General features: G+C 54.2%; 1 protein-coding gene across 1 annotated transcript; it reads left to right on the top strand.

The window, feature by feature from the left end:
• Positions 1–16,325: 16,325 nt before the first annotated feature.
• AMT (aminomethyltransferase) lies at positions 16,326–24,859 on the top strand. The gene is made up of 9 exons (XM_074958374.1): positions 16,326–16,421; positions 19,211–19,378; positions 20,838–20,918; positions 21,740–21,871; positions 22,177–22,255; positions 22,938–23,083; positions 23,253–23,433; positions 23,786–23,941; positions 24,246–24,859. Exons 1-9 carry the CDS (start codon positions 16,326–16,328, stop codon positions 24,422–24,424), a joined length of 1,218 nt encoding a protein of 405 aa, XP_074814475.1. The 3' UTR covers positions 24,425–24,859.
• Positions 24,860–25,694: the final 835 nt, after the last annotated feature.

Here is a 25,694-nt window from a genome sequence, read left to right on the forward strand (position 1 = left end):
ACTCCCATGCCTGCAGCACATCAGCCCCACGCTGAGCCCCAGGCAGCCCCAAGCTTGGAGGGCTCTGGTGCAGCATTCAGGGCAGTAACTCTGTTCCCGGAGCGCAACACATCCCTTGAGCTTCACCCAATGCAGGGCTATTGACACCCCAGATCCCACTGGCAGCCGGATTTGTTTGAAATTCCCAGGGGGACGTTCTGCCAAATACCCGCAGAGCAGTTTGATCAGGAGGCTGGGACATGCTGCTGGGCCCAGAACAGGGAGCTTATGCAGTGCTGGGAGAAGAGGAAGTCCGCAGGCCCCAGGGAGATGCAGATGGAGGAGTCTGGCCAGCACCAGGGAGCAGAGAAGCCCAGGAGATGCTGTGGGGGAGGCTTAGGGAGCACAGAACAGGGAGGGAGAGAAAATAACCCTCTTGACCAGGGGTGGCCAACCTGAGCCTGAGAAGGAGCCAGAATTTACCAATGTACATTGCCAAAGAGCCACAGTAATACGTCAGCAGGCCCCCATCAGCTCCCAGTGCTTCCCACCCACCAGCAGCCCTGCCAATCAGTGTCTCCCCTTCCCTCCCCGCACCTCCCGATCAGCTTTTTCGTGGCTGCAGGAGGCTGGGGGGGAGGGAGGAGGAGCGAGGTCAAGGCAGCCTCAGGGGAGGGGGCGGGAAGGGGTGGAGTGGGGGCTGGGCCTGTGGCAGAGCCAGGGGTTGAGCAGTGAGCAGTCCCCAGCACATTGGAAAGTTGGTGCCTGTAGCTCCAGCCTCGGAGTCGGTGCCCATACAAGGAGCCACATATTAACTTTTGAAGAGCTGCATGTGGCTTCAGAGCCACAGGTTGGCCACCCCTGAATTAGAGGAAACAGCACAGGGACTGTTGAACAATTTCAGAGCTATACATTCTTTTACTAAGCAACAAAAGGGAATAGCACAGGGGCTGTAAAACAATTTTCTCAGAAGCAGACTTGTAGCAGAACATCACAATTTTGAAACAAATCCACCTCATTTTACTACTAACTTAATAAATCCAAAACAGCTTAATAGATCAAGGCAATTTTGCCAGGGATTGGTAGTGGGTATACATTTGTATTGGGTATGCTTTGTTACTGGGTATACTTTGGCTAACATTGTCCCCCTTTTGACCCTTCAATAACAATACTGAATGGGTCACATTTTTAACCTTATGTAATTGTTTTAAAGCAATATATTGGGAAACAATTTGTGCTTGCGGTTTCAACTTAAAATACATTCTTCTCATCCAACAGCACAACCAACACATTATGATGAACAATATTCCGATTAACAAAGAAGACAATTATAGGGTGAAACATGATGTTAAGGACTGATGTCCATGGAGGTGACCATCCTTTAAAAATATACCAATGATACACCATCATTTGTTCAGCTTGTGAGGATATTTTAAAATTTCTGACCCCTGATGTAAAATGGCCAGACTGTGGGTCTCTATCTGCTCTCGTGTGACTGCAGTCAAATGGCTAATTTGTTTGTTCTCTAGCAGCCACTTGTACAAAACCGTCCAGTTGACTCCCAAGGAAAAAGTGAAATGTACAGCATTACTTGCATCCATTGGGCTAAAACTTTTATCCTTATGGATTGGAAAGTAATACATTAAGTAGAGGTTTGTAACATAGTCACATTACACATACATGGCCGCACAGGAGGTTTGACAGTATATCTTTCTTGCCACACGATTTTCTCTAATCCAGTGACACAAACACAACTTTTCCCATCATAATACATGTTGGTGGTGCTGTTATCTAATTCATCCCAACAGCATGTAGCCAGACCTTTGTTTTGTAGCGAATAGGGTTTCTCTAATATTTGCAGTGTGGGGTACGTCCACTGCTGGGCAGTCCATTCCTCACATCCTCGGTGGTCTATAATTTCCTCTTTCTCGTTTAAATATGACCCAGCCAGTCATGGAACCCAAATATGTCTGCCCTGAAGTGTTGGAAGTGCTAGGAAGGCCCACACAGTGCTTTGGTATCTGTGTAGCTGGGCTCGTATTACCTATATTGTAACACGCCCCATTAGGGAGGTTGCCTGTACATATGATTCCATAGGTTTGAACAATCGTGGGACATAAGGGAGAAAAAGATTATCCTTATGCTCAGTTAAAAGGGGAGTTAGGACTGCCATATCTTTGGCTTGTATTCAATCCATTTCTTTCTGTTAAAACAATGGCCAACAGTTGCTGCTCTGAGCACCGCAAAACCTCAGCTGTTTTATTGGCTATGTCCCGCATGGTAACATATTGTAACCAAAATGTATGATTCACATGGTTCCAGGTATGCCATTGTAAATACAGTGTGTCCACTCCCGTTTGTACCAATTCAGAAATTTGGTGTTCCTGTCCTTGCACAATTGTATGGTGCAGAGCTTCCACCACACTGGCCTTAGCCTTTAATGCTTCCAGATCCACAGAATTTAATATCCCTGTCCCTACTCTGATGCCTCCCAATATGGTGCTGGCTAGATCCCACCGTATACGAGGATGGGAGTATCTTTGTTGCAGGGATTCATACCAGGTATTGAATAAGGGAGTGCTGTATTGTGCACATTCAGGCCATGTGATGGTTAGATTATTTTTAGTCCAATTAACTGTAATGTGTAAGGCTGTTATAATTCGCGCCACATATCCCTTAATGCAGGGGTCTCAAACTCAATTTACCTTAGGGCCAGTGCCAGTCCTCAAATCCTCCCAGCGGGCCAATAATGTCACTGAAGATGGTGTTCAGAAAAGAAAACGTTTATATTGTATTTTTTATTTCGAATTTCTTAGAAATAATAAAACTGTCATACAACTTTGCCTGCCAGAGAGTTTTAAGTGTTTGCCAGTGTCAAGGTTCCTTCCCCACTCTGAACTCTAGGGTACAGATGTGGGGACCTGCATGAAAACCTCCTAAGCTTACTTTTACCAGCTTAGGTTAAAACTTCCCCAAGGTACAAATTAATTTTACCCTTTGCCCTTGGATTTCCACTGCCACCACCAAACTTTATCTGGGTTTACTGGGAAACGTAGTTTGGACACGTCTTTCCCCCCAAAATCCTCCCAACCCTTGCACCCCACTTCCTGGGGAAGGTTTGGTAAAAATCCTCACCAATTTGCAAAGGTGACCACAGACCCAAACCCTTGGATCTGAGAACAATGAAAAAGCATTCAGTTTTCTTACAAGAAGACCTTTAATAGAAGTAAAGGAATCACCTCTGTAAAATCAGGATGGTAGATACCTTACAGGGTAATTAGATTCAAAACATAGAGAATCCCTCTAGGCAAAACCTTAAGTTACAAAAAAGACACACAGACAGGAATAGTCATTCAATTCAGCACAGCTCTTTTCTCAGCCATTTAAAGAAATCATAATCTAACACATACCTAGCTAGATTACTTACTAAAAGTTCTAAGACTCCATTCCTGTTCTGTCCCCAACAAAAGCAGCATACAGACAGACCCAGACCCTTTGTTTTTCTCCCTCCTCCCAGCTTTTGAAAGTATCTTGTCTCCTCATTGGTCATTTTGGTCAGGTGCCAGCAAGGTTACCTTTAGCTTCTTAACCCTTTACAGGTGAGAGGATTTTTCCTCTGGCCAGGAGGGATTTTAAAGGGATTTACCCTTCCCTTTATATTTATGACAGCCAGACACCTGACAACGCTTCAGTTCTGTCAGTTTGTTGATGTTTGGCCTCAGTGACTGAACAGTTGAAACCTTCAGGATTGCAGCAAGGTGTGCATCGGATAGTTGTGTTCGGGATTCAGGCTTGTTTATATTCATTGTGGAAAAAAGTGATGCTGCCTCCATGGCTGACTCTGCCGGTGACTAGTGATTCCCCAGCCAATGGGATCTGTAGGGGGTGGCACCTGCAACAGACATTGCCTGCAGCGTGGCTGCATGCGTCTCTCGTCCGCGGGCTGCAATGGGGAGGTTCTTGGGCTGCAGATGGCCCGCAGGCTGCCTTAACGGGTGGTTGTCTTTTAAGCAGATGTGGGTAAGGAATTTCCTTAATTGGAGGGCCATTTAAGAGTAACACTATTGCATTGCCTACAAAAATTGTCCTGTTCACCCATACTGTTATTGTATGAATTTCCAATGGCCCTGGAGTAAAGGGTAGAAAAGTGTGGTAACCAGGTTTACTGGGTTTACAAGAGGGGTTAGAATCTACCATTGTACCAGTAGGGTGGTACACACATATGATAGCCGGTGGTAAGGTTTACCCAAGCTTGTAAAGGAACTATAGACAAGGGCCCATACAGAGTATTGTTAAGCACTGGTACCTTTTTGACTTTATTCCAGTTGGAAAAATTGAACCATTGTATTCCCCAAAGTGTGTCTGATATCCTTAGACCACACATTCCCATAAGCAGTATTAACTGCTTTAATTAATTAATTCCCAAAAGTATTAACATTGTGTACTTAAGTCTTTGTTCTCCCACTTGACAGATTTCCAGAGGTGTTCCCCTGTATAAAAAATGCTTGCGCAGTGAGATATCAAACAATTTGATGTTAATGGGTGCTCTTCAGGGTAAAGATTTACACAGTGTCCACAGTCCTTGAGTGGTGAGTATAACGTATTCCAGCTGAAATAATTAAGCACAAACAGTTTAGGAAAACAGTTTTATCTGTGAAACATGGACCCATTACATTTCCCGTCCTTTTCAATGTGATACACCAGTGGGCTGAGTCGGTCAACTATGGATAAGGGCCTATCCATTTAGAATCTAGAGCATGATACCTTTTCCCTAATTTTACATACATTCCTTGGTCACCAGTTTCCCATAGCATCGATTCGGTGGCTTTTTGCTGATGCATTTTGACAATTTGTTCAATGGCTTGGTTTACTCTATACTGTAGAGTTGTCTTGTCTTCTTGTAATTGTTTGAGCCAATGAAAATAATCATGTTGTGTTGCTGTAGGGTGTTCCTCAGAATTCTTAGTGATGGATTCAAGATCAATTATCAATCGCAATGGCTGCCCGAAAAGAATTTGGTATGGCTGGATCTTTGTTTTCAGTCTGTCACTGCTGCAGATTGCAAATAAAATTAAGGGTAGCTTTTCAGGCCAGTTCTTGCCAGTATGGTCTAGCACTTTTCACAGCGCTTCCTTAATGGTGCGATTCATCCTCTCTACTTCACCTGAGGATTGGGGTCGGTATAAGATGTAAAACTTTTGCTTGATTCCCAGACCATGGGGACAATTTCCTGGTGCAAGTGCTGGAGGAACCAACTAGGGGCGGAGCTCTTCTTGACATGCCGCTCACAAACAGGGAAGAATTAGTAGGGGAAGCAAAAGTGGATGGGAACCTAGGAGGCAGTGACCATGAGATGGTCAAGTTCAAGATCTTGACAAAAGGAAGAAAGGAGAGCAGCAGAATACGGCCCCGGACTTCAGAAAAGCAGGCTTTGACTCCCTCAGGGAACTGATGGGCAGGATCCTCTGGGAGAATAACATGAGGGGGAAAGGAGTCCAGGAGAGCTGGCTGTATTTTAAGGAATCCTTATTGAGGTTGCAGGAACAAACCATCCTGATGTGTAGAAAGAATAGTAAGTATGGCAGGCGACCACCTTGGCTTAACAGTGAAATGCTTGCTGATCTTAAACACAAAAAGGAAGCTTACAAGAAGTGGAAGCTTGGACAAATGACCAGGGAGGAGTATAAAAATACTGCTCAGGCATGCAGGAGTGAAATCAGGAAAGCCAAATCACAATTGGAGTGGCAGCTAGCTAGGGATGTTAAGAGTAACAAGAAGGGTTTCTACAGGTATGTTAGCAACAAGAAGAAGGTCAGGGAAAGTGCGCCCCTTACTAAAAGGGGAAGGAAACCTATTGACAGAGGATGTGGAAAAAGCTAATGTACTCAATGCTTTTTTTGCCTCTGTCTTCACTAATAAGGTCAGTTCCCAGACTGCTGCACTGGGCAGCACAGTATGGGGAGGAGGTGACCAGCCCTCTGTGAAGAAAGAAGTGGTTCAGGACTATTTAGAAAAGCTGGACGAGCACAAGTCCATGGGGCCAGATGCACTGCATCCGAGGGTGCTAAAGGAGTTGGCTGATGTGATTGCAGAGCCATTGGCCATTATCTTTGAAAACTCATGGTGATCGGGGGAGGTCCCAGATAACTAGAAAAAGGCTAATGTAGTGCCCATCTTTAAAAAAGGGAAGAAGAAGGATCCGGGGAACTACAGGCCAGTCAGCCTCACCTCAGTCCCTGGAAAAATCATGGAGCAGGTCCTCAAGGAATCAATTCTGAAGCATTTAGAGGAGAGAAAAGTGATCAGGAACAGCCAGTATGGATTCACCAAGGGCAAATCATGCCTGACTAACCTAATTGTCTTCTATGACAAGATAACTGGCTCTGTGGATGAGGGGAAAGCAGTGGATGCGTTATTCCTAGACTTTAGCAAAGCTTTTGATACGGTCTCCCACAGTATTCTTGCCAGCAAGTTAAAGAAGTATGGGCTGGATGAATGGACTATAAGGTGGATAGAAAGCTGGCTAGATCATCGGGCTCAACTGGTAGTGATCAATGGCTCCATGTCTAGTTGGCAGCCAGTATCAAGCGGAGTGCCCCAAGGGTCGGTTCTGGGGCCGATTTTGTTCAATATCTTCATAAATGATCTGGAGGATGGCGTGGATTGTGCCCTCAGCAAGTTTGCAGATGACACTAAACTGGGAGGAGTGGTAGATACGCTGGAGGGTAGGGATAGGATACAGAGGGACCTAGACAAATTAGAGGATTGGGCCAAAAGAAATCTGCTGAGGTTCAACAAGGACAAGTGCAGAGTCCTGCACTTAGGACGGAAGAATCCCATGCACTGCTACAGACTAGGGACAGAGTGGCTAGGCAGCAGCTCTGCAGAAAAGGACCTACTGGTTACAGTGGACGAGAAGCTGGATATGAGTCAACAGCGTGCCCTTGTTGCCAAGAAGGGTAATGGCATTTTGGGCTGTATAAGTAGGAGCCAAGCAGATGAAATGGCCTTGACTCATCGGGAAAGCATAAAGCTGGGACTGCTGCTGCTTTTTGTTTTCAGGTGCTCAGGGCAGAATCCTGTTCCGGTCCTCATGCCCATTGAGTCTTTTTTTTTTAACAACTTCCATAAAGGAAGGGTGATTTCAGCATCCTTATAGATATGTGGCTGCATGAAATTAAATCCGCCCAACAAAACTTGTAAATAGTGCACATCCGTAGGGGCTGGCTGAATAATTTGCACCAGTTGGGCGTCTGCCTCCTTTGGGTAGGGATATTGTTTCTGAGGAGATACTAGCTCGCCAACGATTTTAATGCAGGTGTTAATTTTACCGCCGTCTGTTTTCTTATGAGTCCATATGGTGGGGAATTTTAAACGCCACTCCTCAGCCTGCTCGGCTGAGAGTGTGGTGATGGGCCTCCTGCCCCCTTTTGTTATAATAATAACCTAATGCCTATCCTTGCAACAAAGCCCGTTGCCAACTGTGTCCACATATCTATTCAGGGGACACCATCATAGGGCCTAATCACACCAGCCACGCTATCAGAGGCTCGTTCACCTGCACATCTACCAATGTGATATTTGCCATCATGTGCCAGCAATGCCCCTCTGCCATGTACATTGGCCAAACTGGACAGTCTCTACGTAAAAGAATAAATGGACACAAATCAGACGTCAAGAATTATAACGTTCAAAAACCAGTCGGAGAACACTTCAGTCTCTTTGGTCACTCGATTACAGACCTAAAAATGCAATTCTTCAACAAAAAAACTTCAAGAACAGACTCCAATGAGAGACTGCTGAATTGGAATTAATTTGCAAACTGGACACAATTAACTTAGGCTTGTATAAAGACTGGGAGTGGTTGTGTTATTACACAAAGTAAAACTATTTCCCCATGTTTATTCCCCCCCCCCCGCCCCCGCTCCTCACAGGTTCTTGTCAATTGCTAGAGATGGCCCACCTTGATTATCACTACAAAAGGTGTTTTTTTTTCTTCTCCCCTCCCTCCCCGGCTGATAATAGCTCACCTTACCTGATCACTCTCATTACAGTGTGTATGGTAACACCCATTGTTTCATGTTCTCTGTGTATATAAAATCTCCCCACTGTATTTTCTACTGCGTGCATCTGATGAAGAGAGCTGTAACTCATGAAAGCTTATGCTCAAATAAATTTGTTAGTCTCTAAGGTGCCATAAGTACTCCTTTTCTGTTTGTGACATATTAGCCGCTTGTGCCATTAAGTGTTGGCGGCCCACCATTTCTCCTAGTGTTGTAAACGTAGCCAGGATATTTGTAGGATTGTCCTGCCCCACCCTGTCAATGACTCCCTGGATTTCAGTTAGTAGATGCTGTATCTCAGGGAGTGTTAACCCTTCCCTAGCTATTAATTGAAAAGCACGCAGCTTCCATTTAGAGAAATTTTCACGATTAAGGGGTCCAAGTCATTTCGCTATGGCTTGGAGATCAGAGGTGGATATGGGCTCTGTAGTAGTACTATTTCCATTGTCTTCTCTCGTGGTTGTCGCAATTTGGGTTATGACTGCAACTGGATACTGATCAAGAGGTCCCCAACTCTTGGGATCATTCCAAATATTCGCTTCGCTGGGATCCTAGGGTGCATTTCCCCAAGCAGGGGCATTATCCCATTCTCCTGCTGTTACCGCTGCTATTTGACATGTTGCGAACCCGAGCTTTTGCCTGAGGTGTTTAATGAGGGATTCGCAATGGTTATAACTGGCAGGGGCTCTGCCTTGCTCTAGAGTTAATTTTTTAATCATTTCTTGTAACACCTGATTTTCTTTCTCTATTTTATCCTTTTCCCCAGCTTGTTTCTCTAATATTCTCTCCTTTTGTTTCCCTTCTCTGAGTGCTTCCCAAAGGGGATCTAACTGGCTTTGTATTCCTGTTGCCACTTCTCTGCTTCTTTTTCTGCTTGGGAAAGTTTTTTGTGCAGAGAGACGCTCTCCTGCCGGCAAGCTGCCAGGCGAGCGAATGACTCATTGCACGCTTCCGATAGTAAACAAATTGCTGCCGAATCTCTCTTTGTTGGGGTGGAAAGTTTGCACAGGAGTATATATTGTGCCAGCCTATCTTCTCAATCCAAAATGGCTTGCACATCTGCCAATAGGTGTTCAGCCCGCGGGTTGTGCCCAAACCTTGATAAAATTTGTTTAAAAGGGTGACTTCTTGAACAAAAGGTAACTCTCCTGACTTTTCTTAGGGGCGTCTTTAGATTGTTGTTTCTTAAACATTTTTCCCAAGAGATATAAAATCATGCAATGCTACTCAGATTCTTTTAACCCACAAATACTATTTGCCCAAACTCCTATATCCTTCAGAGTTGGGTCTTACACAGAAAATACCACCTAAAACTCCTCAAGAGTTTGTTCCGATGCCAAAACAGACACTCTTAAGTTCTCCTCCGACTGCTCAGCTCTCTACGACAAAGGGTGCGCAAACTAATTTTAAAATAAGCAATCCATTTTGCATAAACAATCAATCTTTCAACTTTACAATAAGTGTGGTGTACGGCCACGTTCCCCGTTCCGCAATTCTCCACCAAAAATGTTATGCTTATAAAAACTCATGGATCTTTTTCAGGGGACAAAGCAATAAGCCATGTTTATTTATAATGTCAACAGATATTAAAGCCAGCAAATATATGCATATATTCAAACTAGCACACACACATAGGTTCTGGAGCTGGTGTTTACAGTTACCCCGTCCTTATTGTTGCTCGAGTCAGCCTAGTGGCCAGCTACACTGAACACGAGTAGGGGGAGCTAGGCCTCCGTCAGAGGTGTCTGATGCTCCATTGTTGCAGAATGACCCAAAGCCTCCTGGCCTCCCACCTTTATAGTTGTCGTCTTTCATGTCAGTCTACGGATTTTGCTTTGTCAGCTGGGATCCATTAATTACAAATCTGCCCTTCTCACAGTCATCTTTCATCAGTGATGTCTGAATCCTCAATCACAAACTGGGTGCTAGGTGTTTACACAGCTGCTCCTTATCTTATACTTTGTTCTTAGTTTGGGGCAGATGCTTGCACTTCAGGGTCATTAATTTGCACCTCTTCAGCCATCAGGACAGGATGACACTAGTGTCTTAAGCTTTGTCTACGCTGAAAAAACACACCCCTGAGCGTTGCAAGTTTCAGTGCTGTAAAGTGGCAGTGTAGACAGTGCACCAGCACTGGAAGCCGCGCTCCCAGCACTGGTAGCTACTCCCCTCGTGGGGGTGGGTTTTTTACAGCACTGGGAGAGCTCTACAAAGCCACGTTAAATTCTTTAACTTTGGTAGTGAAGACATACCCTTAGGCTTTGGCTACACTTGCGCGTTATACCGTAATAACGCCTCGCAGACTGCTCTACCTTACTCCCCGTCCACACTGGCAAGGAACGTAGAGCACTCTGACTCCCTGGCTGGAGCGCTCCTGGTACTCCACCTCCCTGAGAGGATTAACAGCTGTCGCGCATTGGCTGAGACACCCCAGTGTAAACGGGGAGTAACGTTATTACGCACTGATTGAACTCCGGAAACTCCCCATAATCCTTTTAACTGAGGCGTCCTCTCTTGTTTTGTTGTGAACTCTGGAGGCGGAAGTGCCGTTTCAAAGCTCCGTTTCGGGGGCTGCTTATCAAAAAAACAAACACAGCTACTGTTTGCTTTGAATGAGTGAGAGTCAGGCGGGGGGCTCCGTTGGGAGTGCCGACAGCTAATGTTTGCTTGAAGAGAGAGGCGGCGCGGGGGTGGGGGTGGGGGGGGTCCATTTCTGCAAGCGGCTGCTTATCTCGTCTATGAGAAAAAAAGAAACAGCTGCCGTTTGCTTTCAGTGAGTGAGAGAGAGGTGGGGGAGGGAGGGGATCTGTACTTACAAGACAGCTCGCTGACACACTCTCAGCCCCCCCCAAAACCCCACGCTCTCCCCCCCCACACGCTCCCTGTCACACTCCACCCCAACCCCCGTTTGAAAAGTAGGTTGCAGCCACTTGAATGCTGGGATAGCTGCCCACAATGCACCGCTCCCAATGCAGCTGCAAATGTGGCCAGGACAGTGGCTGGCAGCTGTCAGTGTGGACAGACTGCAGCGCTTTCCCTACTCAGCTGTACAAAGGCAGGTTTAACACACAGCGCTGTACATCTGTAAGTGTAGCCAAGGCCTTATTTTCTCACTTCCTTCTTCTTGTGATTAGGCCCATCTGCTCAGCTGGTGTCTCTTCTTATCTCCTCACACCCTTGCATAGCTCACTCATATAAAGAACAACTATACATCCATCTACTAAGCAATTAGAGGAAACAGCACAGGGACTTAAAACAATTTTCTTACAAGCAGACTTGTAGCAGAACATCATGATTTTGAAACAAATCCAATCATTTACTATTTTAATTCATAAGACAAATTAGTACTAACTTAATAAATCCAAAACAGCTTAATAGATCAAGGCACTTTGTCAGGGATTGGTATTGGGTATGCTTTGGCTAACAAGGGAGTTACGGTCTCTTCCAACCCTAATCTTCTTTGATTCTATGATTCTAGGTGGACAGAAGAATTCTGGCAGCCTAGGTACTGCCTCTCGGGGAGGTGGGTTGCGTACACTGGTGGGAGAAGCCCTGTTGGTGTAGGATGTGTCTACACTGAAGTGGGGCAGCTGTGGGGTTATAAGAGTAGACAAGCCTAGAGGAAAGAAGTTGCTACAGAAGCATGGCACCAGGAGGCCTGGAGTTGGCCAGGAGGGACTAGGCGGGCCTGGTCTACACTTAAATTAGGAGGACATAGCTACAGCACTCAGAGATGTGAAAGTCCCCCTCCCCCACCTCCCAAGTGCTGTAGTTAAGTCAACCTAAGCCCCAGTGTAGATGTGGCTGGGTCAATGGATGAATGCTTCTGTCAACCTAGCTACCACTGCTCAGAAGCCAAAAAACCTCTCCAGCAGCACAGCTGCCATGCCGGAGCTGTACCACTGTATCACCCACAGTGTAGACATGGCCTCAGCCTTACCCTTTGCTCCTGGATACTAACCGAAGGACTTCCCAACCCTGTGTCCCAGTTGACTCTGTTTGCAAAAGACTGCCAGGTGTCATTGCAAACACTGGCTGAGGTTCACTGAGCCCTGAAGAGGAGGAAAGGCTCTGACTAGGAGTCTATCTCAGGCCATGGCAACATGACTAAATTGACAAACGTTACACCGGGGTGCGCTGATGTAACACAGGGCATCCCCAGGTGGTATTCCAGCATGTCCACCCCACCGTGGGGCACAATACCTTTGGGGACATTGTCAGTGCTTGGTGGGCTAACTGGGAGTCTCACAGGGCTTTCTGGAACCAAGCAGGTCAAAATCCCACCATGCCACTGTCCACATCCCAGGATTTTCACATCTTTCTCTTTCCTGCCTGGTGCTATTCAGTGTCTGCCAGCTCTTGTCCAGAAGCCTGCAGAGCTCCATACGGTTCTCTTGTCTGTTGCTAATACAGGCTGCACAGTTCTCTAGCATTTGCACAGTCTGAGGCAGCTCTGCTCCCATCAGGGCTGCAAGGAGGATGATGCAGAGATGTTTGGGCACAATAACTGGATGCTGATGGACTCAGCAAAAGTCAGTACCTGGTTGCTGCTCTTCACAGAGCGGTTCCACATGGGGGAGCGCAGAAAGGGAAAGAGACATCTCAAAGCTCCCTGATGTTATTCTCACACATCTCTGTAATAAGAAATGCTTACTGACACTGTGGCTTTGGAGTGCATCGCCTGCACTGCTCTCCAGTGCAAACCCTGGGAAGCACAGCCAGGCTGGGCGGAGGGCATGCTCCATTGCAATGTAGCTCTATAGCTTGGTTCCTCCCTGGGTATGGGTATAGAGCAATGGCAGTGAATATACTGGCACTATTTTCATAGGCAGTTATTTTGGCTGGTATCTCACTCCTGCGAGTCATAAAGGCAGCTGTTAATGGCAGCCCAACATGGCCCGGGCCAGTAGGCTTCTAGCCTGTCTACTGCAATGGTGCTAGAGAACTGGCCATAGAGTGGTGCGGAGAGTGTCCTGGGTGGAGGCAGAACCAAGGCTGCCCTCCCTAGAAACCTTGGGGAGAGGATTGCACAGCATCTGCATGGAAGTCTCCCTGAGGTCTCTCATGGGGAGAAAAGCGACATCCCCATTCTGATACCGGAGAACTCTGCATGGCCCCACTGCCCAACAAGCCAAAGACATGAGAAGCCGATGCCGATTCTTCCTGTTTGTTCTACCTCTGCCCAAACCCTGGACACTGGCCTGCTGTGGCCTGTGGGATTGGATGGCCAGGACACATGGTTAGATTGTGTTCCCTGACCGTCCCTCTCTCCCATTGGCCCAGTGGAGCCATGCGAAGGTGACACCTGCCTGAACCCACGAATGGGCTGCGTGCCGGTTTTAAATGGGGAACAAAGGCTGGTAGGGGACGGTGGGTGGGGGAGGTTCAAGGAAAGCAAAAAACAGGAGAAAAAGAAGGAATAATGTCACGGGGTCCCAGACTGGGGGCTCTGGAACTGCTCTGAATGAAGCCAGGCAGGACTCTGGGGCAGCGTGTCTCCCCTCAGGCCCACTCTCACTAGAGCAGCCTGCTCGCCTTCAGCACCTCAAGGGTCTGACCTCGGAGCATTCAGCCCCCTGTTCTCACCATGATCTCCCTGCAATGAGTCTCCCTGGATGGGCCACCTGGGGAAGCCTCACCCTGCCCCCAGAGGGGCCCTGCACCCCACTCCACAGTCAGCGGTGACTGGCAGCATGTGTAAAACAGAAGGTTTATTAGTTGTGTGGAACACAGTGTAGAACAGAGCTTGTTACCACCGAAAGCAGGAAGTTACAGCAAAGTCCATATTGGGGGATCCCCACCCCAAAGTCCCAAACCAGGAGACTGACTCGCTTCCAGCAGCCTCCACTCAGTCACACCCAGTGCCCCCTCATCAGCCTTTGTCTCTTTTCCGAGCAAACCGGTCCCCTGGCCTCCACCTCTCGCTTTGTCCTCCAACACCTCTGGCTGGCTCCCGCAGAGGATCAGTTGCCAGAGTGTCGGCCATTGTCTGTGCCAAGGCAGCCAGTCAGCAGTCACACCTGCCCGCTAGTCCAGTGGCTCTCAACCTTTCCAGACTGTTGTCCCCCTTTCAGGAGTCTGATTTGTCTTGCGTACCCCAGGTTTCACCTCACTTAGAAACCACTTGCTTATAAAATCAGACATAAAAATACCAAAGTGTCAACAGCCACCTTATTACTAGAACACTGCTGATGTTCTCATTTTGTCTGTATGAAATTTTAAAGTTTGTACTGATTTCGCTAGTTTTTTATGTAGCCTGTGGTAAAACTAGACAAATATCTAGATGAGTTGATGTATCCCGTGGAAGACCTCTGAGTACCCCTGACTGAGAGCCACTGCTCTAGCGGCCTCTGCTTGATCACAGATCACACACCCTTGTCCCACCACCTAGATACTTGTGCAACACATAGGGGAAACTGAGGCACACACATTATTCATACAAAACATTAAAAAAAATCCCATTTAATCACAAATGTATGTAGATACTTCCCCCCGCTCCCATTCCCGTGATCAGCAGCCTCATCCATGCAAGCCTGGCAAGACTGGCTAAATTTTGCGGAGTTTCAATCAGTGCCTGGCCCACTGCCACATCTCCCTCCTCCTCCTCCTCCTCCTCCTCCTCTCCTGCCTCGCTGTTCACAACTGGGGTCTCCTCCAAGGTGTCCACAGTGGTCTGCGGGGTGCGGGTGGGCATGCACCTCGTACAAGCAGCAGGTCTGTGAGGCACTACCAAATATCTAGTTGCCCTCCTTTGCACAGCACTGCATGCCCCTTCTCCTGCAGCCCCTCTGCAATATGCACCGCGATGGTCCGTAGCTGGGCCTGCAAAGCCTCTTCTCCCTGCCGGCCCAGGAACTCCAGTAGCTCCAGGCAGGAGCATGTCTAAGCAGTTCTTGGTGCATGGAGCTGGCCTGGGTGGTTGGGCAGGTGCACACAATGAGGGAGAGCTGCCAGCTGTGCTCAGCAAGATGGGCAATCAGTAAAAGGCATTTCAGAACCACGCAGGAAGTTAAAAGGTGAGGGAAGGTGTGAACTGCAGGGTGCCATTGGGCTGCCTGCTGGGAAACTGCATTCCAGTTTCTGTGCCCTCTGGGCAGTGCAGGTCAGAACTAGGACTGGTGCTGTCATGGGGACAGGGGCACTGTGGGATGGGTGCAGGAGAACTGGTAGGGTCACAAGTCCTGTAATGGCTCACTTGCAGTGGTGTTACAGCGTTGCTGTCCTGGGCGGCAGGAGAAAGGTGCGAGCATAGACACATGCACACGCGGACTTGCCCAGACCTTGCTTTGCAATGTAGACCAGGCCTAAGCAGGACTCACTGGGCAGAGAGACTGGGTGAAGCAGGCAAGCCTAGCCAGGGGCTCAGCCTCAGAGGTGTCCTGCCCTGGGCTCTGGCACACTGAGGGGACCCTCCAAGGGTGGGTTGTAGTGACGCTCCTGGGGCTCCATGACAAGCCAAAGGCTGGCCCCCCAAAGATGAGGTGTGTGCACAGGTGGACATATGGCCCGGGGATGCTGCCACAGGGGATCGGAGCCCCAGGCTGTGAACACCCTACACTTGGAGCCATGCTCCACAGCCCGAAATCCTGGGGAGCTGGGCAGGCGCCGCAGCCACGCTGCCATGGGCATGGCAGGGGCTGTCCCTGCAATGGGCACATCCCAGTATGCAGCCCAATGGCACCCTGCAGTTCACACCTGTGTGAGCAGCCGGGGGGCCTCTACTGGGATTGGGGCACCTAGCAGTCCCGGAGTTCAGACAGACCCACATGTGTCTGGCTGGGGGCCCGGGGTAGAATGGGGGAGGTGGGCCCAGAGCCCACACACCCTCGCCACACCAGGAGCCCCCAGGTCCCATGCAGGCTGGGCTCTCCCTGGTGCCCCAGCTGGGGGTGGGGGGTGCCGGGAGCAAAGCACTCAAAGCGCCCCAGCCCCCCCGAGGGGCCCGGGTGGCACAAAGATCACATGAGGCAGGTGTCCCCCCCCCCCGCTGCTCCTCCCCACACCGCGTTAAACCCCTCCCCCCGCAGCTCTCCTCTCCCTCATTAATCTCCTCCCCCTACAGCTCCCCCGAGTTAATTCCCTCCCCCCGCAGTTCCCTCGGTGCGTTAAACCCCTCCTCCCGCTGCTAATCCCCTTTCCCGCAGCTCCCCCCCACGCGTTAAAGCCCTCCCCCCGCAGCTCCCCCGAGTTATCCCCTCCCCCGGCGTTAAACCCCTCTTCCCCCGGCGGCCCCATTTCCCAACCTGCAGTGCCGGGGGCAGGCCCGGGATCAGAGGCTGCGGGATGCTGCGGGCGGGCGGCAGGACTGCGCTGCGGGTCGGGCCCCGGGGCCTGGAGCCCGGGGCGGGCGGGCGGCGGCGCTGCTGCAGCTCCGGGCCGGTGAGCGGGGGCGGGGGGACCCCGGCGTCCGGGTGCGACCCCCATAGTCCGGCCTGTGTCCTGCGCAGGGACTGTCCCGGGCTCCGGTCCCCACTGCCGCAACTCCCGACTGCCTCTTCCACCGCCACCAACTTCCGCCTCAACCCTCCCCTTGCCCCCCTTGTCCCCGATACCCGACACCCCCTGATTGCTCTTCCATGGCCCCCAATTTCCACCCCCACCCCCTGATACTCCCTGACTCCCACCCCCAATTCCTGCCCCCTGAGTCCCAGCCCCCACCCCTGAATCCTCCCCCCCACTCCCAACCCAGACCCCATGCTGCCCCCCAATACCTGCTGCCCCTGATACCTGACACTCCCTGACTGCCTCTCCACAGCCCCCAACTTCTGCCCCGACCCTCCCACCACTCCCAACTCCGACCCCCCTGCTGCCCTGGTACTCCCTGACACCCACCCCCAATTCCCCACCCCTTCCCCTGATTCCCAACCCCTACTCCCTGGCTCCGATACCCAACACCCCCAAACTCCAACCCCCTAATTTCCCCCGAAGCTCCCCCTGCTCCTCTGCTGCCCCCCAAATCCCACCCCTGACCCCCCACTGCCCACTACCACCCCCACCACCCCAATACACAACCCCCCCCAACTGCCACCCCCCTGACTGCTGGTGAACACCCCCTCCAGGTCCCTGACTTTGCACTTCCTCCCTACATCCTGGCTTTGGGATAAAAACAAATTTAATTTGTAGCTGGGGCTGCTGTAGAGAATCCCCTTGCCCCCTCCCTAACCTACCCCCCTACACGGCCCCACCCAACTGCCCCCTCCTATGTGTGCCCCCAACTGGCCTTCCCAGTGTCCCCCTACTGCCCCCCTAGCCTTCGGGACTATGCCCCCTGTATCCGCCTCCCATATGTCTCCTGACTGTTCTTTGTACCCCCTGTTCCCCCTGACTGGTGTGCCCCCCCATACTCCCGAATGCCCCGTCCCCTCAGACTACACCTCCCAGCTGCTCTCCTTTTGCCCCTCCAGCTGCCCTCTGCACCTCTGTGCCCCTGCTGTGGTGGTGGCTGCCTGAGTGTGCAGAGAGCCTGCCCCGGGGATTGGGGTGAGCCTGTGTTGGTGCCAACTCTGAACCCTAATGATGAATGTGGACTCTTCCTACTGATCTCTCTGCAGGCAGGGTAGGGGTGGGAGACTGGCAAAGAGCAGGGGCCAGAGAGACCTGGTGGAGGGGGGAGCGAAGCAAGAGATAGGGCAGCAGGACACCTCCCCCGCAGTGACCTTGGATATGCCAATTACTGATAATGAAGGGCACGTGCTGAGCAAAGGGCAGGAGCTCCCCTTGATCAGTGCACACAGCCCTGGGCTCTGCCGTCAGTAAATACAGCCCTCATCGTGTCCCCCCCGGGCAAGGATGCCCCGCTCCCCTCCATCCACCAGGGAGGCACCATGGACCCCAGCCTGGGGTTCTGGCTTTCTCGGCAGGTTGCGGGGGCTGTGTCTGTCACGCCCCGGGGAGCCGACGCGGCCATAAAGGGGAGTCCAGCTTTGTGCTGGGTGTTGGCAGCTCTTGGCATGTAGGGAAGGGGATGCTGCTGCAGCACGGTGCTGCCAGGATGGCACTGCAGCTCCCCCTCAAAGCCATCTCTCTCTTGCTGGGCATGGCCACGGTGGGGGTGGCAGGGGGTGCTGTGTCCCCTGCTGCCTGTTCTGTGCCAGCCTGGGGAGCATGGCCGAATCCTGGGGGTCCTGGCCCCTACAGTGTGGGGTACAGCACTACAGGGAGGGGTGGGAGGAGCCAGAAACCTGGCGGCTGAACGTTCCCATTAGTCCAGTCTCTGGCTCTGGCACTGGGGCAGGTTCCCCTTCTTGGGCTTCTTGGAAAACCCACATGGGCTCAGAAATGCAGCCTGGTTCTGAGCTGGGGCCCTGGCAGCCAGCCTGGGGGCTCCTCTCCATTCTGGGGCCTCCTGGGGAGCCCCTCCTGTGCCTCAAGATGAGTGTCCAAGCCAGCGCTGCAGCCCGAGGCCTCAGCTGGCATAGACACGTGCTGCTAAAACTTCTGGAATGGGAGCCCAGAGCCGGGAGCAGAGTGCCCCCCAGACCTTCCCCATCTGGAGCAGGTCCGGGGGGAGGGGCTCACACTGACCGGGCTGTAGCCATGCACTGAGACTAAAGGGGGAAGCCTGGGGGTTCCCCAGCAAGACCGAGGTGGTCTCCCCTGGAGCCTGCATCCCTGGTCCCAGACATGCCTGGCACTGCGCTTACAGTGGGGCAGGGCTGCCAGTGCCCCACCATGGTGCCAGCTGGCGTCCCTTGGTCTGGGGCACAGCCCTGCAAACTGAGGCTGGCATTGGGCAGGGAGGAGCAGCGGGGGTGCAGAGCCTACAGCCTGGGCATGCTCCCAGCCTGGGGGCAGAGCAGGGAGACCCTGCGAGCTAGCCCCAAGCTGTTCAGGGAGGGGCTGCCGCTGCGCAAGTGTGGCTGAGGTACCAGCTGGTCTGTGCCATCCTCTCTCCATCCTGCCCACAGGGGCATTACTGGGGGTCAGCTGCAGGTTCAGCCCTGTCTCACAGGAGGGTGCCCGAGCTCTGACTGCCAGCGCGGTCCTCAGGTGGTAATCTGCCCCGTGACAGGAACATTGCCCTGGGGCAGTGCCCATCGACCCTTCCTGGCAGGGAGCCATGCTGTGCCCTGGACATGTGGCTCTGTGCCAGGTGCCAAGCCCAGCCCCTCTTGCTGGGGGGTTCTAGTGCCAGGGCCGACCTGATCCGGCCCCCTCTCGCCCTGCAGGACAGCCTGAAGCAGACGCCCCTCCACGCCTTCCACCAGCAGCAGGGCGGCAGGATGGTGAACTTCGCTGGCTGGAGCATGCCCGTGCAGTATGCACTGAGCCACCTGGAGTCCCACCTGCACACACGCCAGCACTGCTCCCTCTTTGACGTCTCCCACATGCTGCAGGTAGCATCGCCTGCCCCAGCCGCTCCCCGCCAAGGGTCCCCTGTGCTCACAGCCTGGCCGCATGCAGGCCAGGAAGCTGTACACCCCATTCGCTGTGCATATGCTCACCTTGTAGACGAGCCTGAAGAATGAGGAAACTGATGAGGAAACTGAGGAAACTGAGATGAGGAAACTGAAGCTCAGGCAGGGCCAGCCAGCACTGCCCAGAGTCAGATCTTAGGGGTGTGACTAGAGCTGTGGCCCTCCTGAAACAGGGCAGGGACTCAGCCAGGCTGCACAGCAAATTAGGGCAAAGCAGAGAATGGAACCCAGGAGTCCTAGCTCACTCGCCCTCCCCCGCTTGCATTGGGCACCTTAAAAATATCTTAATACACAAGTACCCAGCCATGCCAGCAGGGGCAGGGCAGGACTCTCTGCAATGGCGGGGGCGGGGCTGGACCGGCGAAGGGCTCTCTGCAACGGCTGGACTGGCACAGGGCTCTCTGCAATGGTGGAGGAGAGGGGGGCAGGGCTGGCGTGGGGCTCTCTGTGATGCCGGAGAGGGGGTAGGCAGGGCCGGCATGGAGCTCTTTCTGATGGGGGAGGGCCAGGGTCGACGCCGGGCTCTCTGCAATGCGGTGGGGCTGGGGAGTGGAGTGGGGGGGACTCTCTGCAATGCGATGGAGGTGGAGGGGGCAAGGCTGGCTCTCTGAGATGCGGGGGGTTGGGCCAGTGCAAGGCTCACTGTGATGAGTGGGAAGGGCCGGCATGGGGCTCCCTGCAGTGGGGGTGGAGGGGACAGGGCCGGCATGGGGCTCCCTGCGATGGGGGTGGAGGGGGCAGGGTTGGCGTGGGGGGCTGGGCTGGTGCAGGGCTCTCTGCAATAGGAGTGGAGGATTCAGGGCTGGCGCGGGGCACCCTGCGATGTGGGGGAAGGGCTGGTGCAGGGCTCCGTGCGATGGGGGCGGAGGGGACAGGGCCAGCGCGGGGCTCCCTGCGATGGGGGTGGAGAGGGCACGGCTGGTGCGGGGCTCTTCGTGATGGGGGTGGGGGCCTGGGCCAGTGCACAGCTTTCTGCGATGGAGTTGGGGGGTAAGGCCAGCAGGGGGCTCTCTGCAATGGGGGTGGGGGAGCAGAGCCGTCACGGGGCTCTCTGCGATGGGGGCTGGGCATGTCTTAATGGCTATGGGGCAGGGCTGGCAAGCTGGTCTCAAGCTGTGCCCATGCTGGAGATGCCCACAGCTGGCCCATGCCATCTGATGTGGGTCATGGGACTGGCACGAGGGGCTGTTAAATTGCCGTGTAGAAGTCCAGGTTTAGGCTGGAGCCAGGATCTAGGATCCTGCGAGGTGGGAGGGCCCCAGAGCTGGGCTACAGCTGGAGCCAGAACATCTACACGGCAATGAAACCGCCCTGCAGCCCAAGCCAGCTGCCTGGCCAGCCAGCGGAGACAAGACCCTCAGCAATGTCTCCTTCCCAGACCAAGGTGTTTGGCCGGGACCGGGTGAAGTTCATGGAGAGCCTGGTGGTTGGGGACATCGCAGAGCTGAAGCCGGACCAGGTACGGTGGGTGTGAGATGCCCTCCCCCATCCCCATGGCCAGGAGTCTTTGTAGTGCCCTGGAGAAAACAGCAGTGGGTCTTAGGGCAGCCTGGGCATGGGCAGAGCTACCGTTGTGGGGAGCCCTAGCCCTAGACCCCCTCTGCCCCTGCTCTGTGTGCAGCAGCAGCCTGGCAGCTCCTGCCATATGCCCGGTGGGGCACTCAGCTCTCTGCTGAGTGGGGCAAGGAGCTCACCTAGGAGCCAATGTGTTGATCTGGGCCCAGGCAGCCCTGGTGACTCTGTGACTCCAACACCTTCCATGTCCCAGGGAGCAAATCGCTTCTCCCCTCTGGGGTAGTGACGCCACATGGGTAGGTCCTGAGTCAGATGGTTCATAACAAGCGCAGAAAATTGCCCCATTAATCACAGGAGACGTGGCCACCTCACCTGCTCTGGCCATGGGGTCAGAGAGCTGCGGGGGGAGGGGGGGGTCCCATAGCACAAATCCATCATGAAACCAACCCATCCCCTGTTCAGTTAGAGAGAGACCCGAGGCTGGGCTACCAGGGGGCTGCGGTCAGGAGTGAGGGGCACCAGCAGAGCTGGGGGAAGCCCAGGGCTGGGCTCGCAGGGGTGTGGTCGGGAGTGAGGGGCACCAGCAGATGGGGGGAGCCCAGGGCTGGGCTTGCAGGGATCTTTCACTGAAGGGCCATTAGGAGACACTGCATGGCATGCTGGTGATCTGTGGCCTTGCCTGGAGTTTCAAAGGTGGGGGGCGGGCAGGGACAGGTCTGCTCTGTGACTTGTGGCTGCTCAGGCTCAGCATGGCCTCGCTCGCAGGGCACCCTGTCTCTCTTCACTAACGAGGAGGGAGGCATCCTCGACGACCTGATCGTGACCAGCACCTCGGAGCAGCACCTCTATGTGGTGTCCAACGCAGGCTGCAGGGACAAGGACTGGGTCCTGATGCAGGTATGTGTGCGGCTGGGCACCCCCTGCCTGGACCCTGCAGTGGCCCTGAGAATGGGATCATTGCTGGGCGCCTGCTCTCTCCCTGCTGTCTGGTGCTGCCCTGCTGGTGCCCTTCCCCATGGAGCTGCAGCCCTGGCTGCCAGGGGGCTCCCTGAATGGCAGAGGCGGAAGAATCCATCCCCCGTGCAGGGCTGGAGGCAGGTCCGATGCTGGTCCAGGGTCTGGCTGCTGACCTGGCCTTCAGGAGCTGGGCTCTGTCCCTGCTCTGCGTGCCCTGTTCTCACCTGTGCTTGTCTCCGTTCCAGGGCCGAGCAGAAGAGCTGCGGGCTGCAGGCGGCGATGTGCACCTGGAGGTCTCTGAGAACGCGCTGCTGGCTCTGCAAGGTAACAGGCTGCCCACCGTGGGCTGCCAGCATGTCCCTGCATCAGGGCCCTGCACTGACAGCCCCTTCGCCATTGGGGTCACCCTGGTTCGGAGTTCCTGCCAGGCCCGGAGCTGATGGTGCTGGCTTTACTGCCAGGCTGGCCAAGCCAAGGTGGGACTCCCCAAGGGCATGGGAATGGGGCAGGATGTCCTGTAGAGAGAATCTGATGGCACAGACCCCTTGGCCCTGCTGTGCTCCCCCCCATCCCCCACCAGTGCAGGGGGGAGTTGGCAAACACAGGCACCACTGCCCTGGTACTGGGGGTTGCCAGGCGAGGGTCAAGGCCCATCATTCCTGGGCAGAGCTGTCCCAGAGGTGGGGGTGGGTCAGAAATGCTGACTCACTCAATCTCTTACAGGACTGGTGAAACTTGGAACGAAACCTGCCTGGTGGGGGTCGGGCAGCTCTGGGGTCCAGTGCGTGGCAGCCTGCCAGGCAGGCAGGCCCGGGCAGAATGACTGTGTGGGGCAGCGTTGAGAGAGCAGCGGGGGGCTAGCAGGAAATGCCCATTTGTTGTGAGTCAGACATACTGAAACTTCCCCTGCCGGCTCTGCCCCAAGTCCTTCGTGCCCTGCCAGGTGGGTGCTATCCCCGGGATGCTGAGGCTCACACTGAGCTCCTCCTGTGCTCTCTGTGCCCAGGTCCCTCGGCGGTGCGGGTGCTGCAGACAGGCGTGTCGGATGACCTGGCCAAGCTGCCCTTCATGAGTAGTGTGGCGATGGTTGTGTTTGGCGTGCCAGGCTGTAGGGTGACACGCTGCGGCTACACCGGAGAGGATGGCGTCGAGGTACCGTGCTGCCGGGCCCAGGGGAGGGGAGGGCGGAGGTACCAAAGCAGAAGCGGCCCTGGTGGGGCAGGGAGGGGGCGAGGTGTCCCGTGGGTGGCATGGTGCTGGCTCAGGCACTGCCTGGTGGGAGGAAGTTGGAACTTACTATGCCTGCCATTGCTTGGCTCAGATCTCGGTGCCCGTGGGGCGCGTGGTGGAGCTGGTGGAGCTGCTGCTCAGAGACCCACAAGTGCAGCTGGCAGGGCTGGCAGCCAGGGACAGCCTGCGCCTGGAGGCGGGGCTCTGTCTCTATGGCAACGACATTGACGAGACGACCACGCCTGTGGAGGCGGCTCTGGTGTGGACCCTGGGTAGGAAGGGGCAAGGAGCAGGGCAGGCATGGCAGGGCCTGGGCACCTTAACAGCTGTGAGGAGCACCTTGGGGGGTGGGTGAGCCTGGTATGGGGACTGGAGGCTGGTACAAGGGTGCTAGCTGCCTTGGGGAATGGAGACACGGACAGTGAGAGCCCTTGTGGTTGGGGGGAATAGGTTGTGGGGCACTTGGTGCGTGGGGGGCTTGGCCGGGCCCCCAGACTGCCAGGGCATGGGGGGCTGGCCAGACACCTAGAGGGCCAGTGGATGGGGGTGGGACAGGGTTTGGAGTGCTGGTGGTGTGGGGGAGGGTGCCCAACCTCCTAACTTGGCCTGTCTTGCTGTCTGCAGGGAAGCGGCGCCGGGTGGCTATGGATTTCCCCGGTGCCACGGTCATTGTTCCCCAGATCAAAGGGAAGGTGAAGCGCAAGCGCGTGGGACTGATTTCCACGGGCCCTCCCATCCGTCCACACATGCCCATCCTGAGCCTGGAGGGCAGGCCCATCGGTAGGTGGGGCAGGCAGGAATGCGGCCCTTGTGGGGGTGCTTGGGCCTGGCTAGCCCTTCATTAGTCCACTTGCATGGGCCTCCCTTGCCCTCACTGTGCTGCAGCCCAGGGGGCAGGACCCTGACCCTGGCACGCTTGGCGTGTCCGTCTCCCTGTGTGACAGGCTCCGACCTGCAAAGCTCACAAGCTGGGCCCCACATCAAGGAGGATGGTACAGCTGTATGTGTGGGGTCTGCTGGCAGTGGTGGGGGGCTGGCATGGCTGTTCCCACGCTAACCTACCACTTGTGCTTCCTGTGCCCAGGCGAAGTGACCAGTGGCTGCCCCTCTCCCTGCCTGAAGAAGAACGTGGCCATGGGCTATGTGGAAGGTGAGCAGAGCCGGGTGGGCACGGTGCTGGCCGTGGAGGTGCGGAAGAAGAGCTGCCCTGTCCTGGTCACCAGGATGCCCTTTGTGCCCACCCGCTACCACATGCTCAAGTGAGGCACTGCCGGCAAGCCACGCCTCCCACCCACCCCAACCAATCAGCATGCACCTCTCTGCCCTACATGAAAGGCCACATCCCCAATCAGGACTCCCCAGAGGACAGCCTGGCTCTACAGTGCCACCTGTCCAAGCAAGGCTGGGCCTCGCCAGGGGCACAGAGCCAATGTCCAGCCATGCGCTGCCCAGCCAATGCCAAGGGCATGTGGCTTCCAGCCCCATCTGAGGCTGATGTCAAACCAGGCCAGTCTGTTGGTCGTCTGGGGGGCGGGGGGGGCAGCCTCTCAGCTGTGACCTTTGTCCAGACATGCTCTGGCCTGCCGCTTGTATGCCAAATGCTGACGGGCTATGGGCTGGCAAGGTGAGAGCCCCTCTGCTGCCTGGGCGTCCCCCTTCTCTGTAATTGGGCTGTGATTCTCCATTAAAGACCCCCTGACTCCATTCCTGCTCTGCCACTCGTCTTTACCCATGCTAGGCTGGCGGTGTGCCGCACCCAGAGAGCACAGGCTGGAGAACAGCCTTCAGCTGCCACTGCTCACACGTGGCTTCTGAGTATTCTGGGTCCCCCACTGGCCTGGAGCCCATAATCCCCAATGGGGCCTGCCAGGGGCAGTGGCAGAGCTGGGGAGAACAGCTCGGCCCACTGGAGAGCTAGCCCTTGCACTGGGGTGGTACATGCCACCTGGCCCTGCAGGCGGAGGGGCCAGCACACCTCGCCCCCATGAGAAAGGGGGAAAGAGACTGGGCACACTGGGGCTGTGGGTAAACTAGGGTGCCTAAGGCCAGCCCTGTGCCAGCAGGGCCCAAACACGGGCCTTTTCAAAAGCAGCCATGGGGGTTATGCCCCCCCCAACCCCTCCCCCCAGCATGGCATGCGTCTGCTTCATGCTCCTGCCCTTGCCCCCAGCAGGGGGTGAGACCAGGGAGCCCCCATCCCTTGCTGGAAGAGGGCAAGTGGTTCAAGGCAGTTGCTCCAAATGCCTGAAGAGCAACAGCATCTGCCAGCCAGGACAGCATCTCCCTGAGGAGCAGGGGTCCCCTCCTCCAGGGACAGGATCACAGAGAGCCAGGATGGACGCAGTCCCCCCCAGTAATGGAATGGCAGCATGATCACAGCAGAGGGATTTAATCCAGCCAGAAGATACCAGCAAGGCCACAGGAGCCAGGCCAGCACCCTTAGCCAGGGCCTGGCAGGGTGCAGAGGGACAGCAGGTGGCCCTGGGGCTAAGAGCCTAGCCTGGGATACAGGTACCAGGCTCCAACCCCAGTT

This window comes from Natator depressus, chromosome 7 (genome assembly GCF_965152275.1).
Source record: "Natator depressus isolate rNatDep1 chromosome 7, rNatDep2.hap1, whole genome shotgun sequence".
Lineage (NCBI taxonomy): Eukaryota > Metazoa > Chordata > Testudines > Cheloniidae > Natator > Natator depressus.

Coding starts and splice junctions, on each gene's coding strand:
- AMT (XM_074958374.1), top strand. CDS start 16,326: ATGCTGCGGGCGGGCGGCAGGACTGCGCTGCGGGTCGGGCCCCGGGGC. Junction 21,872..22,176: donor AGGACTGGGTCCTGATGCAG/GTATGTGTGCGG, acceptor TCTCCGTTCCAG/GGCCGAGCAGAAGAGCTGCG. Junction 22,256..22,937: donor CGCGCTGCTGGCTCTGCAAG/GTAACAGGCTGC, acceptor CTCTGTGCCCAG/GTCCCTCGGCGGTGCGGGTG.